At 46.2% G+C, this 12,067-nt stretch overlaps 4 protein-coding genes across 4 annotated transcripts; 2 read left to right on the forward strand and 2 right to left on the reverse strand.

The window, feature by feature from the left end:
- Positions 1 to 816: 816 nt before the first annotated feature.
- On the reverse strand, positions 817 to 1,768 carry BHQ10_009020 (uncharacterized protein; the record flags this gene model as incomplete). Its single annotated transcript, XM_040881891.1, has 4 exons — positions 817 to 824; positions 879 to 1,179; positions 1,235 to 1,656; positions 1,705 to 1,768. 4 exons carry the CDS (start codon positions 1,766 to 1,768, stop codon positions 817 to 819), a joined length of 795 nt encoding a protein of 264 aa, XP_040737522.1.
- A 591-nt stretch (positions 1,769 to 2,359) lies between these two features.
- On the forward strand, positions 2,360 to 6,252 carry BHQ10_009021 (uncharacterized protein; the record flags this gene model as incomplete). Its single annotated transcript, XM_040881892.1, has 8 exons — positions 2,360 to 2,451; positions 2,507 to 3,452; positions 3,501 to 3,554; positions 3,611 to 4,289; positions 4,342 to 4,530; positions 4,585 to 4,653; positions 5,305 to 5,911; positions 5,982 to 6,252. 8 exons carry the CDS (start codon positions 2,360 to 2,362, stop codon positions 6,250 to 6,252), a joined length of 2,907 nt encoding a protein of 968 aa, XP_040737523.1.
- Positions 6,253 to 6,993: 741 nt separating this feature from the next.
- On the forward strand, positions 6,994 to 8,763 carry BHQ10_009022 (uncharacterized protein; the record flags this gene model as incomplete). Its single annotated transcript, XM_040881893.1, has 5 exons — positions 6,994 to 7,101; positions 7,157 to 7,671; positions 7,730 to 8,020; positions 8,072 to 8,310; positions 8,363 to 8,763. The coding sequence occupies 5 exons, from the start codon at positions 6,994 to 6,996 to the stop codon at positions 8,761 to 8,763; spliced, it is 1,554 nt and encodes a 517-aa protein (XP_040737524.1).
- A 703-nt stretch (positions 8,764 to 9,466) lies between these two features.
- On the reverse strand, positions 9,467 to 10,338 carry BHQ10_009023 (uncharacterized protein; the record flags this gene model as incomplete). Its single annotated transcript, XM_040881894.1, has 2 exons — positions 9,467 to 9,929; positions 9,980 to 10,338. 2 exons carry the CDS (start codon positions 10,336 to 10,338, stop codon positions 9,467 to 9,469), a joined length of 822 nt encoding a protein of 273 aa, XP_040737525.1.
- Positions 10,339 to 12,067: the final 1,729 nt, after the last annotated feature.

The following is a 12,067-nucleotide window of genomic DNA, read 5'->3' on the forward strand; positions in this document are numbered from 1 at the left end:
TGTCATATCTCAAGATCGGATCAAGAAAGCCGATGCAAGTTTGCTGGCGAGGAGACTGCACGTAATCGAAGTTAAACGTGGCCGAGTCTATGTGAGGAGATTGGGTATCCGAATCCACCGCGGGAGTTGGAAGGGGAAGCGAAGTGGTGGATTTGTGAGTCAGAGGGAGGTGAGGGGTGTTGTTACCATTGAGCTTGATAGAAAGGGGAGAGAGATGAAGGTGTCGCAGGGTAGGGTTGTCAGGGTGGATTGAAATTGGTATATAGGGTGGTGACGGTACAGAGAGATGGGCTATGGAGGCAGATGCAGAGAAGGCTTTGGTCATTCTTTTCGAGGATTTGTTTCTTCGATCGCCGAATAGAGAGACGGGTAGAGAGATGTTGTGATTGAGGTTGAGGGGATGGGCTGTATTGCAGAGACCGTGTGGGTGGTTGAGTTTGATGAGCTTGAGATATTTGACGATGGTGAGTCGTAGAACCGGGGGACTGAATACTCTGTATCTGGGTACTGTATATAATATTGAAGGCCTCAAAGTTCCTGCCTCCAGCCGTAGCCTTCAGCGACCTTACAAAAGTCTACCAAGGACAAGAATCAAGGATATCGAAGCAGACGTTGCAAGTCTCATTCAGGGTAAAAGGCAGGTCAAAGTTGATAAATGAAGTAAATTTCTTAATATCTATCTGCTTGAAGAAATAATCAAAGTATATATCAGGATTGCATTTTTCGGCATTTCACATGATGTGGCATGAAATGACACATTGTCAACTGGTGTTTCCATCTTGTTGAATTCGTCTCGTCCGGTACACTCGAGTACATTTAGCAGACTGTTATAGATTAGTTACCTATCTCCCACAAAAAAGACCGGGACGGTAACTCACTTCCAATAACACCGTTGACAGGTATATCAATCGAAGTCGTATAACTCGCCGCCTCACTCAACAAATACACATATGCACCACCCAACTCTTGTACCTCAGCAAGTCGAGGTATACCGCCGTAGTACTTGAGTTGTTGTTCCCAATCGGGCTGTTGAGGAACCCAGTATGTCATGGCGGTCTGGACCAGACCCGGGGAAACGCTATTGACGCGGATGCCGTATTGGGCCCATTCCATGGCCAAGGTGTGTGTCATGTTGCGCACACCGGCTTTGGTGGCGCCGTAGGGGGCAGAGGGAACTCTCTTTTGATTCTGTCAGCAATTTACGCTAACAGAATAGGAGAATAGAGGGAAATACCTTGTTAGGTCTGTATGAAGCCATGGAGGCAGTGAAAACAATCGAACCCTTGATACCCAACTTGATAAACGCGCGAGCAGCCGCGCGAGCAGAGTAAAATGCGCCGAATAGGTTAATAGTGAATAAGCTCTCAAACTCGTCCTTGGTGAAGTCAAGAGCTGCCTTGTGGTGGGTTCGTCCAGCGTTAACCACCATACCGTGGATAGCACCTGCCTCAGAAACGATCTGCTCGACCGCTGCAGTGATGGTTTCTTCTTGAGTAACATTTGCCTTGATTGCGTACAGCTTGTTGGGGAAGCGCTCGGAGATAGCCTTAAAGTCATCACCGGTTTCGCCAATGTCGATGGAGTAGACTCGCTCGGCGCCGTTGACGAGGCAGCATTCTGCAATACCGAGACCGATACCGCGGTTCGCACCGGTGACTGAGCTGTTAGTATCATGTTTAGAATGAGGCAGTTAGAGAAACTTACTGGCAATGACCTTTCCGGCAAGACTGATTTGAGTCTGCGGGGTGACTTTTTCGGAGGTAGCCATTGTGATGTTTAGTGAGGTATGTAACTATAAAAGTGACGGGAGAATGCAACGAACAGATGGGATTGAATAAATAAAAATATCTCCGAGTTTCCAAAGTAGAAAAGCTACCATTTAAATATGTATTAATTTTTTTCTATGCCAAACTTCTCCAATTCTTGTCCCTCATGACACAACAACCTTGGAGCTTGTTAGCATAGTCCAGTGGGGGTGGAGAAACTGCCTCGACGCGAGGGCATATAGTACAATTCTATGTATTTTATTCGGCCGTCAGCTACAGCTTTTGGATGCAGCCTGAGACAACTCATATGTGTAACCGGAAATTAGTTATTCCACTTAGTGAGTACACTAAGAACAGGTTTCTGCTGAATTACGAATAGTATGCACCAGTAGTAGTTGTACGTGTAAGTATGCACGTACTCGGGTTAGGGCTAGTGACCCCGCAACGCCTTCGAGATTGCGGAGATGGTCCGATGTGGATCGCTCCCCTGCTTCTCATCCTTGCTTTGCGATCAGCCTTACTTCGTAGCCACGAGACGATCAATTCCATACATCTCTACGTAATTACACCAGAAAGAATGACTTCTTGTTATCATGGTCAATAATCCATCACCGTCATCGTCTCCTCCGAGACTATCGCGGAATCGCAGGTCCCGGGGTAGGGGTCTAAGGACGACGTCGGGATGGTATGTCTTGTGTTGTATTCGATTTCTGTTTCTTTCAAATTGCTGACATTCATAGTACAACATGTCGCAAGCGACATCTGAAATGCGATGAGCTAAAACCGATCTGTGGATTGTGTAAGAAAGCAAAGAAGACATGTTCATATACACAGCAACAAACGCCTGAAACTCCGTCGACTGGCACGCGGAGCCGACAAGAAAAGCGCACAGAGAGCCTCTCCCACGAAGATGAAGAGAATGCTACCTGCACACCGGCACAACTACACGAGGATGTGCAACAGCATTCACTTCACCTCGATGGAGATATTGCTAACATAACACAAACGAGTCCACCTTCGCATGATCTGGAACCACCGCATTACGAAACTCCTCATATTCTCTCATGGGAATATATTACCGCCGATGATAACGGGGCAGTAATCCGCAAGGATACCTCGCCGCAGCAGCAAGAACATCATCAACAACATCACCCACAACAATCGCTAGACCAGTTAGCGGCAATTGTTGCCGCAGACCGCGATAACTCATCAACTTCCTCCATCCTACATAATAACAATTTTCCCACGAATACTGCACAGTCTCTCAGCGCTTCGGTGTCAGTCACATCGCCCGGTCCAACCGTAAATGCTGCTACCATCCGCTGGTTTGGACTTCTGGCTCATGATGCCGCGCGGAGTACCCCGGAGATATCCACAGTGCTCGATCATACGTCAAATGGAACTGTAAATGGCACGGAAAATGACTATCGCAAATTTAGAAACTTTTTCTTTGCGCGAGCAGAGGAAGAGAACGTGGATGTCTCGCGTTTAACGCCTTTGGAACGAGCGACGAGAATCGTGGACCAAGAACAGCCCTCTTTACTTGGAATTGAGGGAGAGGACAATAATGTGCATGTGCAGGCGCATCAATTCGAGGAGCAATTGTGGCAGTCGGAAAAGCCTATCCAACTGTTGCCGAGAGAGTATCTTCTTTTCGAGCATTTTGTGCGAAGGGTTAGCCAATGGGTATGTCATATTCTAAAGATTTACTGCAAATGCCTAACAACTGGTCAGATCGATCTATTTGATCCAACATGCAAATTCTCCTCATATGTACCACATCTCGCTGTAGGCCATCACCTTGCTATCTGCTCACTATACCGCGCTTCTAACCAGATGAGAAGATGCGGAACGCTGGCTTATTAAATGCCATTCTAGCCCTTTCATGCCGCCACATCTCCCTGAACCCCAGTCTTGCCGCCAGTCCTGAAATTCCTAACAGCGATGACCGATCGTATCGAGATCTTGCCTTGCAATACTACTATCAAACACTACACTACGTTCAAAAAGCTATGCAATATTCAAGCTACAAAACAAGCTCTGAGCTACTCGCAACGACACTCATCATCTCTACATACGAAATGCTCAATGATTCTTCAAAGGACTGGCAGAGACATCTCGAAGGAGTTTTTCTTATCCAGCGCTCTCAAGTCATACATGGTGACTCCGGAGGTATCAAAAGCGCGGTGTGGTGGGCTTGGCTGCGACAGGATCTCTGGGCTGCATTCCGCGAGCGAAGGAAAACGCTGACGTTCTGGACACCTAAAAGGCCGTACAGTTCACTGACTCCATTTGAGCTTGCCGCTAGATCGGTATATGTCACCGCTAAAGTCATCGATTACTGTTCTCGAGAGGCTATGAATAACATGACTCTGCAGGAAAGAGTCGATCAGGCAAGTTATCTACGTAAGAGTCTGGACGACTGGGAGCAACACTTGACTGTAGAGTTCTCGCCCCTGCCAACTATGAGTCATGACAATGTGTCTATCTTCTCGCCAATATGGATATGTGCACCTGCTTTTGGTAAGTATTTCCGCAGTCATGCCATCTGGCTCACGCTTACAACGAAGTATAGGCGTCGCAATTCAGGTTCATTGTGTCGGACAGATACTTCTTTGCACACATGAGCCCTCAATGGGCGGACCTGATCAATTCATAAAAACACAGTCAACCGTAAAGCACTGCATCGATATCATCTGTGGCATTGCCATAACCCTCAATGACGATGCCTCGAGTCTTATGTCTTCACAATGTTTGTACATCGGTATGTCTCAATGCATCTTCCTCTTTGACGTATCATCCTAATGAGAGTCTTTAGCTGGAATGTTCACCCAAGACATCAACGAGCGCAACTGTATTCTGGACTTGCTGGACGCACGACGTAAACGTACGGGTTGGCCAGTTGTTTCCTTGGGTGATGAATTGAGGCAATTATGGATGACAAATACTCTTCCAACTAATGATCTTGATTCTCCTTTCTGATTGTCTGACTTGTCATGCGTATGGTGTTTATGAAGGTATCTGATACGATAACGACAGGTTGTGTTAAGAGTTATGATTTTCAGCGAGGGAGGTTTTTTGTATTTATTCGAACTTTCGATGCTGTCTTCACACAAAAAGTAGCGATCAATATAAAAATTTCTAGTGATGAGTGAAAAGTTAGTTATCTCATTCTAAGGATAGCACAATCAATAAAGTGGCAACTTAATGATTGACTCGATCAGTGTCTTGCGAGATTTTGGAAGGTCACAACAAGCTTCATACGAGCAAAGATTCAAAGAATTGGTACTCTGGAGATCAATGATAGACTATCTAGAGAAATTGCATATGTAGCTATTTCTAGATGCATATCGTGGGGCAACTTAAAAGCTCACCCTCGAGCCGAGTACCACGCAACCAGCATTCGTAACGAGAAACCAGCCTGTTTCGACCCCGCATACGTAAACATCAATTGAAAGATGAAAAGTACATATTCAGGTCTTCAAGTCAGCAGCACGAACTTCACTTAATCACATCTCAAATTTGTGGGACAAATCAGACATAATGGCATCAACCTGGAAAGACACCAACATCCACAACCGCATCCTCCGCAATGCCGAGGCCAAAGGATACGGCGTCATCGCTGCAATTGCATACAACATCGAACAAATTCTCGGCCTCGTAAAAGCAGCCGTCAAAGCTCGCTCACCACTTATCATCCAATTCTTCCCCTGGGCAATCGAAGTCTCGGATGGCCTACTCATCCGCACTGCCGCCGAGGCCGTGAAACGTGCCATTGAAGCCGGTGTGCCCATCTCGATACATCTTGATCACGCACAGTCAGAGGATATCATCAAGCGAGCTACGGAGTTGCCGTTTGATAGTATCATGGTGGACATGTCGCATTACGAGAAGGAGGTAAATCTCAGCAAGACGAAGGCGCTGGTAGAGTATTGTAATGCGCGACAGATTGCGACGGAAGCGGAGCCAGGCCGGATTGAAGGTGGTGAGGATGGGGTCATGGATACGGCTGGTCTAGAGGCTTGTATGACTACACCGGAGGAAGTAGAGCAGTTTGTAGCTACGGGCGTTGATGCGTTGGCGCCTGCGTTTGGGAATGTGCATGGTGAATATGGACCTGCTGGTCCACGGTTGGACTTTGAGAGGTGAGTTTGACTCTAAACATGCCCAAAATCACTTGAATTGTCACTTTAAAATTTGCTAATTGATAATAAGATTTGCCCAAATCCGATCAAATGTCAACGGACGAGTTCGACTCGCATTGCACGGCACAAACGGTTTCGAGCCTGATCTAATGAAGGAATGTGTAAAGGCTGGCGTTTCGAAGGTTAACGTCAACCGTTTAGTACTGGACGATTACTACGAACATCTCTACGCCAACGCCGGAAAAATGCCGCATACTCAGTTGATTGAGGAAGGGATTGAAAAGGTTGTTGATTTGACTGTGAGATGGATGGAGATTTGCGGCTCTGCTAGGCAGGCTTAGAACAGATTCATCGTTCGAGTGAAACCTATTCTCTATGAGACGAGAGGAAGAAGCCTTTTCGGTAATTTGAACGGTTCAGCACAAAATACCTGATATGATATTGGGAGTTCATGATAATCTCCACAGACGCGCAGAAAGTTAAATATAGACAATATAGAAGGTTGGAACTGAACAATAACTCGGTCACCATGAAACACCACAAATACGAACTGTTTGCAACGAGGAACTTCCAAAATTAGGTAGTCGTGTGGATCTTACTTTATTAGCACACGACGCATTGATCTCTCTCGTCTCGTGGGCATCCGTGTCGTGGGCATCCGTCTCGGAGGCATCCAACCTGTGTTAAGGTTTAGTCCGGCATAATTCCCCTGCCTTGGAATGTGGGAGTGGTACCATACAATCGGTAATACTAAATCGCGACTCACGGTCAATGGCAAGTTTCCATAGGCACATTCCCCGGTTTTTTTTGGTAATGCATTCGTTTCCCCCATGGGGGTCTTTTTCACCTGTCGACACGGCTCATGCGACAGTAGGGTTTGGCGTCAACTGTCTCGTACTATAAAAGCTTCGGAATTATGTATATAAACCTCTTGATTGACCTGGAGTATTATTGCATTTTCTCCAGGACTTAGTTCTACATTAGTCGGGCAGGATATCTTCTTCGTTCAACACCTTCCATGTCTTCCGGTATAGTCTGCCACATACTTCTCTTTGTTGCTGTCAACTTCATCTCGTGCAACCATGTTCTTTAAACCGAAAAGTGCCTATTTTGGCCTTCGGGGAGGATGGCTACAATTCTGGCTCGCCGTTACTTGTGGTGTTGAGATGACCCTTTATGGTTACGACCAGGTAAGACTAGAATTTACCACGTCCTCTGGATGGATGATGGCTGACCTGACGATAGGGAGTCTTCGGCGGTGTGGTCATTTCACCCGACTATCTTAAAGTCCACAATCTCGTTGGCCCGACCAAGACAACTCTTCTCGGCACAGTCACCGCCATTTACGATATTGGCTGTTTCTTGGGTTCTATCCTCGCCTTCTGGATCGGTGAGAAACTTGGCCGAAAAAAGACAATTCTCTTGGGTACATCGATCATGTTGGTTGGCGCAGTTCTTCAAACATCTTCCTACAGTGTTGCCCAGATGATGACGGCTCGTGTCATTTCTGGTATCGGCAATGGTCTCAACAGCTCTACTGCTCCTGTCTGGCAGACGGAGACTGCGACATCCAGTCTGCGAGGAAAGTTGGTCATTTTTGAGAATGCTCTGCTGTTGGTTGGTTTCTCGCTGGCCAACTGGATCAATTACGGGCTTTCGTTTGTTTCGGGGCCTGTTGCATGGAGATTTCCTCTTGCCGTTCAATTGCTCTTCATCATTATCCTGTTCTTCCTCGTTCCATGGCTTCCCGAATCACCTAGGTATGTGACAACTTCATTCCACTTCTTCGCCGTCTCACATGTTAATGGTTACGAACAGATGGCTAGTCATCATGAATCGTAACGAAGAAGCCTATGAGATTCTCGGACATCTCGAAGGCAAAGAACCGGATGATCCTACTCTTCTTGTGCAGATGCAACACATCAAGAACACCGTTGAATACGAGCGCGTCAATGCCGTCAGCTGGAGCGATATTTTTCGTGGCCGCGCCAACGAGAAAGCCGGCACTAAGTCTCTGCGTCGTCTTATTCTGGGTATGGGCACACAGTCCATGCAGCAATTCTCTGGTATCAATGTTACCTCATACTATCTACCCACTGTTTTGACTAAGTCAGTTGGGTTGAGCGAAGAACTTGCAAGACTTCTTGCTGCTTGCAATAGTGTGCAGTACCTCTGTTGGTCGTTCCTTGGTGTTCGACAAGTCGATCGCTGGGGTCGTCGAAACTTGATGATCTTTGGTGCTGCAGGACAGTGTTTCTGTTATATCATCATCACTTGCTTGCTCAGATTCAGCGAATTGCCTGGCTATGCTTATAAGGATAATGTCGCCTCTGCATCAGTGGCTTTCTTCTTTTTATACTATGTCTTTTTCGGTATCGGCATGCAGGGTGTGCCATGGTGTAAGTCCACCTTTATCTCCTTCTCATACTAGTCACTAACACTATTGAACAGTGTATCCTACTGAAATCAACTCCTTGACCATGCGTACCAAGGGTGCCGCCATCGGAGCCGCGACAAACTGGATACTCAACTTCATGGTCGTCGAAATTACGCCCATTGGTATCCAAAACCTGAGATGGCGCTTCTACATCATTTGGATTGTGTTGAATGCGGCCATGGTTCCGACTATGTACCTCTTCTACCCTGAAACCGCTGGGCGTACTCTTGAAGATATGGATGAATACTACCGCACCAACCCGCCTCTGCTCGTCTTCCGTGACAAGGAAGCTATTTCTACTAAGCGTCCCGATAGATTTAGGGTTATTGAAGAGGAAGGTATTATGAAGGATGTGTACGACAAGGCTGCGCAGGAGAAGGAGGAGGCGGCGGCTCAGATTGAGCATGCTAAGTAGATGTGTGATTTTCGACTGACAATTTATATACATCTAAGTTGGGGTTCTGCATATACCATGCAGAATGAGATGTTCGAGATGGATATGTAGAGAGTCTGTCTTATTCCGTCAACCTTAGAAGATAGAGTCTATGAGATAAGCTTCAATTGACTCCATTGTCACTCATCATATTAGCCTTATTAGGATTATTCTATGGTAATATGTCTATCAATTTCCAACACTATTTCTAAACTCTTATTGCTGTACAAATAACGTTCGCACATATGCTTCAGCCATTGCCATTGAACCAAAGATCTTTGTACGGTTCACTTCGATACAGCTGATTTCAACCACTAATTTAAACTGCGTCCGGCCTCATATCTTGACCTACGTAATGGGCTGATATGAGTGGATTTTACTTGAGTCAAGTTAATGACTCCTGTCTGTTGTGTGACATGACTCCCTCGTCTCGTGCCAAAAGTGGATCAGCATCCCAAGGGCCAATTGACGGCACGGCTTTCCCCCACAGTTCTTGGCCACACCGCGCGTCGTCGGGTAGAAAGCCGGTCGGTTCACTTTCGCTCTGTGGGGATAACTAAATAAGTAATGGCTCAAATTGACAAGACGAAAAGAAGTCAAGTGTTTATTTGTATAATACCTGTGCAGGGAGATTTGAATGCTCAAAAACTCGAAATTCTATTAAGTAGTTTTGGTAACTAATGCATTATTGCAACTTGCTAAACATGCCACCATCAACCAACAAAGGCGACGCATTCATATACCGACTCATCTCCTCACACGCCAAAAACAACGCCGGACCTGCCATATCCTCCGGCTCACCAATTCGGCCGAGCGGAATTCTAGCTTCCAGCATAGCCATTTTTGTAGGATTCGCCGTATCGTGAGCTGCCAATTGCGTGTTGACTGTTCCGGGGAGTAGCGCGTTGCAGCGAATTTTGTTATCGCCTAAAGCGATGGCCATTGATTGCATCATGGACAAGATTGCAGATTTTGTGGGTGTGTAGTGTGTTTGGAAGCCTCCGCCGACGAGAGCGCTGACTGATGAGACGCCGATAATGGATCCGCCGTGTCCTTGTTTGACCATTTGGCGGGCTGCGGCTTGACAGGAATAGAATGTACCTTTGACATTGACATCTAGACTGTGATCGAGGAGACTCGGTTGAATCCTGTCATGTCAGCTTTTTGTCGTGTCCTTTTGAAGAAGAGGTAAGCATACTCTAGAAACTTCGCTTCCTTGAAAACACCCGCATTCGCAACAAAGATATCCAGTCTTCCCCATTGCTTAACCGCCTCATTGACCAACGTCTCGCTCGTTTTGGGGTCTGTTACATCGCCCGCAATCTCCAAAACTTCGCCAACCTTGTATCCGGTTCCTTTGTGTCCTTGCTGAATTTTCTCGACTTCTTCCAGTAAACTATGACGCAAAGGTTCGTCCTTTTCCAGTCCCAAGTGATTAATAGCCACATTGGCTCCTTGTCGAATGTATTCTAGCGCGATGGCTCGGCCAATGCCTGTGGTCCCGCCGGTGATAGCGGCAGTTTTGCCTTTGAGGAGATTCCAAGCCGGGAGGGCCATAATGCTGTAAGTGATTGATATAGAAATACCATACAAAACAGCATTCAAAAGAGAATGAGTCCATAGAAAATAAATAACAAGATGAATAAGAATGAGAGCTCCTATGGTCGTCGCTTAAAGCTCCATGGAGCTTAGGTCCTAGTAAGCAAAAGTGTGGGGAACCGTCTGCCCACGACGCGAGGGTTTCCTTTGGCACCAACCAATCGTTGCCAGCAACATCTAGTCCTCAATAGTCGTTTAACCTGACGAGACAGTCGAGATTCATGTATAGAGAGGGGTACGTGCATAAAAAAGTGTAGACTCATAAGCTACAATGAGTGCTATGAAATTGTCTGATTGCCTAACGAGATCCTTACATTTCATGTCTTTGCCCATTCCGCAGCTCAAGCCCTGAATTTCAACAATCAAAAAAGTTGTAGCTTTATTGTTGCCCTGAACTGCCTCCATATCTGAGTATTATGATATCTATGGTCGGCAACTAAGTGGTTTTTCATTTTTAGTAAGTTCGACGTTCGACTGGCTACTCATTCCTGACATTTAACAGACATAGCATTTGATCAGCCGCTTGACCTTGAAATTCGCGATCACATTTTTACGTTTCACTTACAAATCGTTCAGACAGAGACTCCGCACTAGTATGATAGTATGATGAACCCCTCCGGAATATATGAAGAAGCGAAAATTGGACGATTGTGTAGGTATTGGAGAACAGAAGCAAGGACACTCCTCACACTGCCCAGAGTACCCTAACTGCATTCGGACCACAAATGAAACAATGGAAAAACGGGCAATGAAAAAGCGGACAGACCCTGTCAAACAAACGTAACAAAGAGAAAGACATGGCAAACGAGTGTTCAAAGACTGTGTAGCTATTGGTCAATGATAAGGCCTATTCCGCCATCCTATTTAGGCACCGACTCTCGCTAGAGACGCCCACACTTACTTATTTATTTTATGCCTTTCCTTCTCCTCCCATCAAGTCTTCCTTTTTATTTGCAAAATTCCCCAAAACTACTGTCATCACCAGAAGCCTGCGCGCATACAAGAAGATCTAGTATGGCATGATATATTCAGACAGCGGACGAACTTTACTGGCGCAGATGAAGCTCTGGAGCAAGATAGCTCCATTAAATGCCTAATAGACTTATGTTGTTGAGGGAGCAAACTTCCTCACAAACTTATGGTTAGTCCAGCAAGCCCAGCATGACGGCGCCCTGACAGCTTATCTTGATCTGGCTCGTGAAACCAATCCTGAGTTCGAGGTCTAACGACACGCATAGAACCTCACAGAAGTCGATAAATCAGGCTATAAAAAATGGAGCGAAGAATATAGGCACAAGATATCGTGCTGGAAAGGACATATTCAAGATCTGGGAAGCCGGGGTGAGTCGTTCATGGGGCTGAAGGATGTTATCAAGTGGCGCAACAAAGCTGGCAACCTAGCAAGGACGATTCCAAATTATGATATGGCAAAGGCGTATCTTAACCGAGTCCTATACCTAAACCAAAAGCGACTATCGACCAGGGCGGATCGCAGACCCACTCGCGTGCCGTGAGGCACTGAACCGGTCAACAATATCGAATTATTCAGCTCAGAAAAGAAAACCCAGCCGCTTTCGGTAACCACTGCCTTTCTCCCAGAGTTCCAATTGAGCATCAATCCAGACGGCTTGCTTCAGTACGGAGAGCGCGAGATGAGGAAAGGATAGAAGAGGTATGTTTCTGAAGA

This window comes from Talaromyces amestolkiae, assembly GCF_001896365.1.
Source record: "Talaromyces amestolkiae strain CIB chromosome Unknown scaffold22.1, whole genome shotgun sequence".
NCBI classification, from domain to species: Eukaryota; Fungi; Ascomycota; class Eurotiomycetes; order Eurotiales; family Trichocomaceae; genus Talaromyces; species Talaromyces amestolkiae.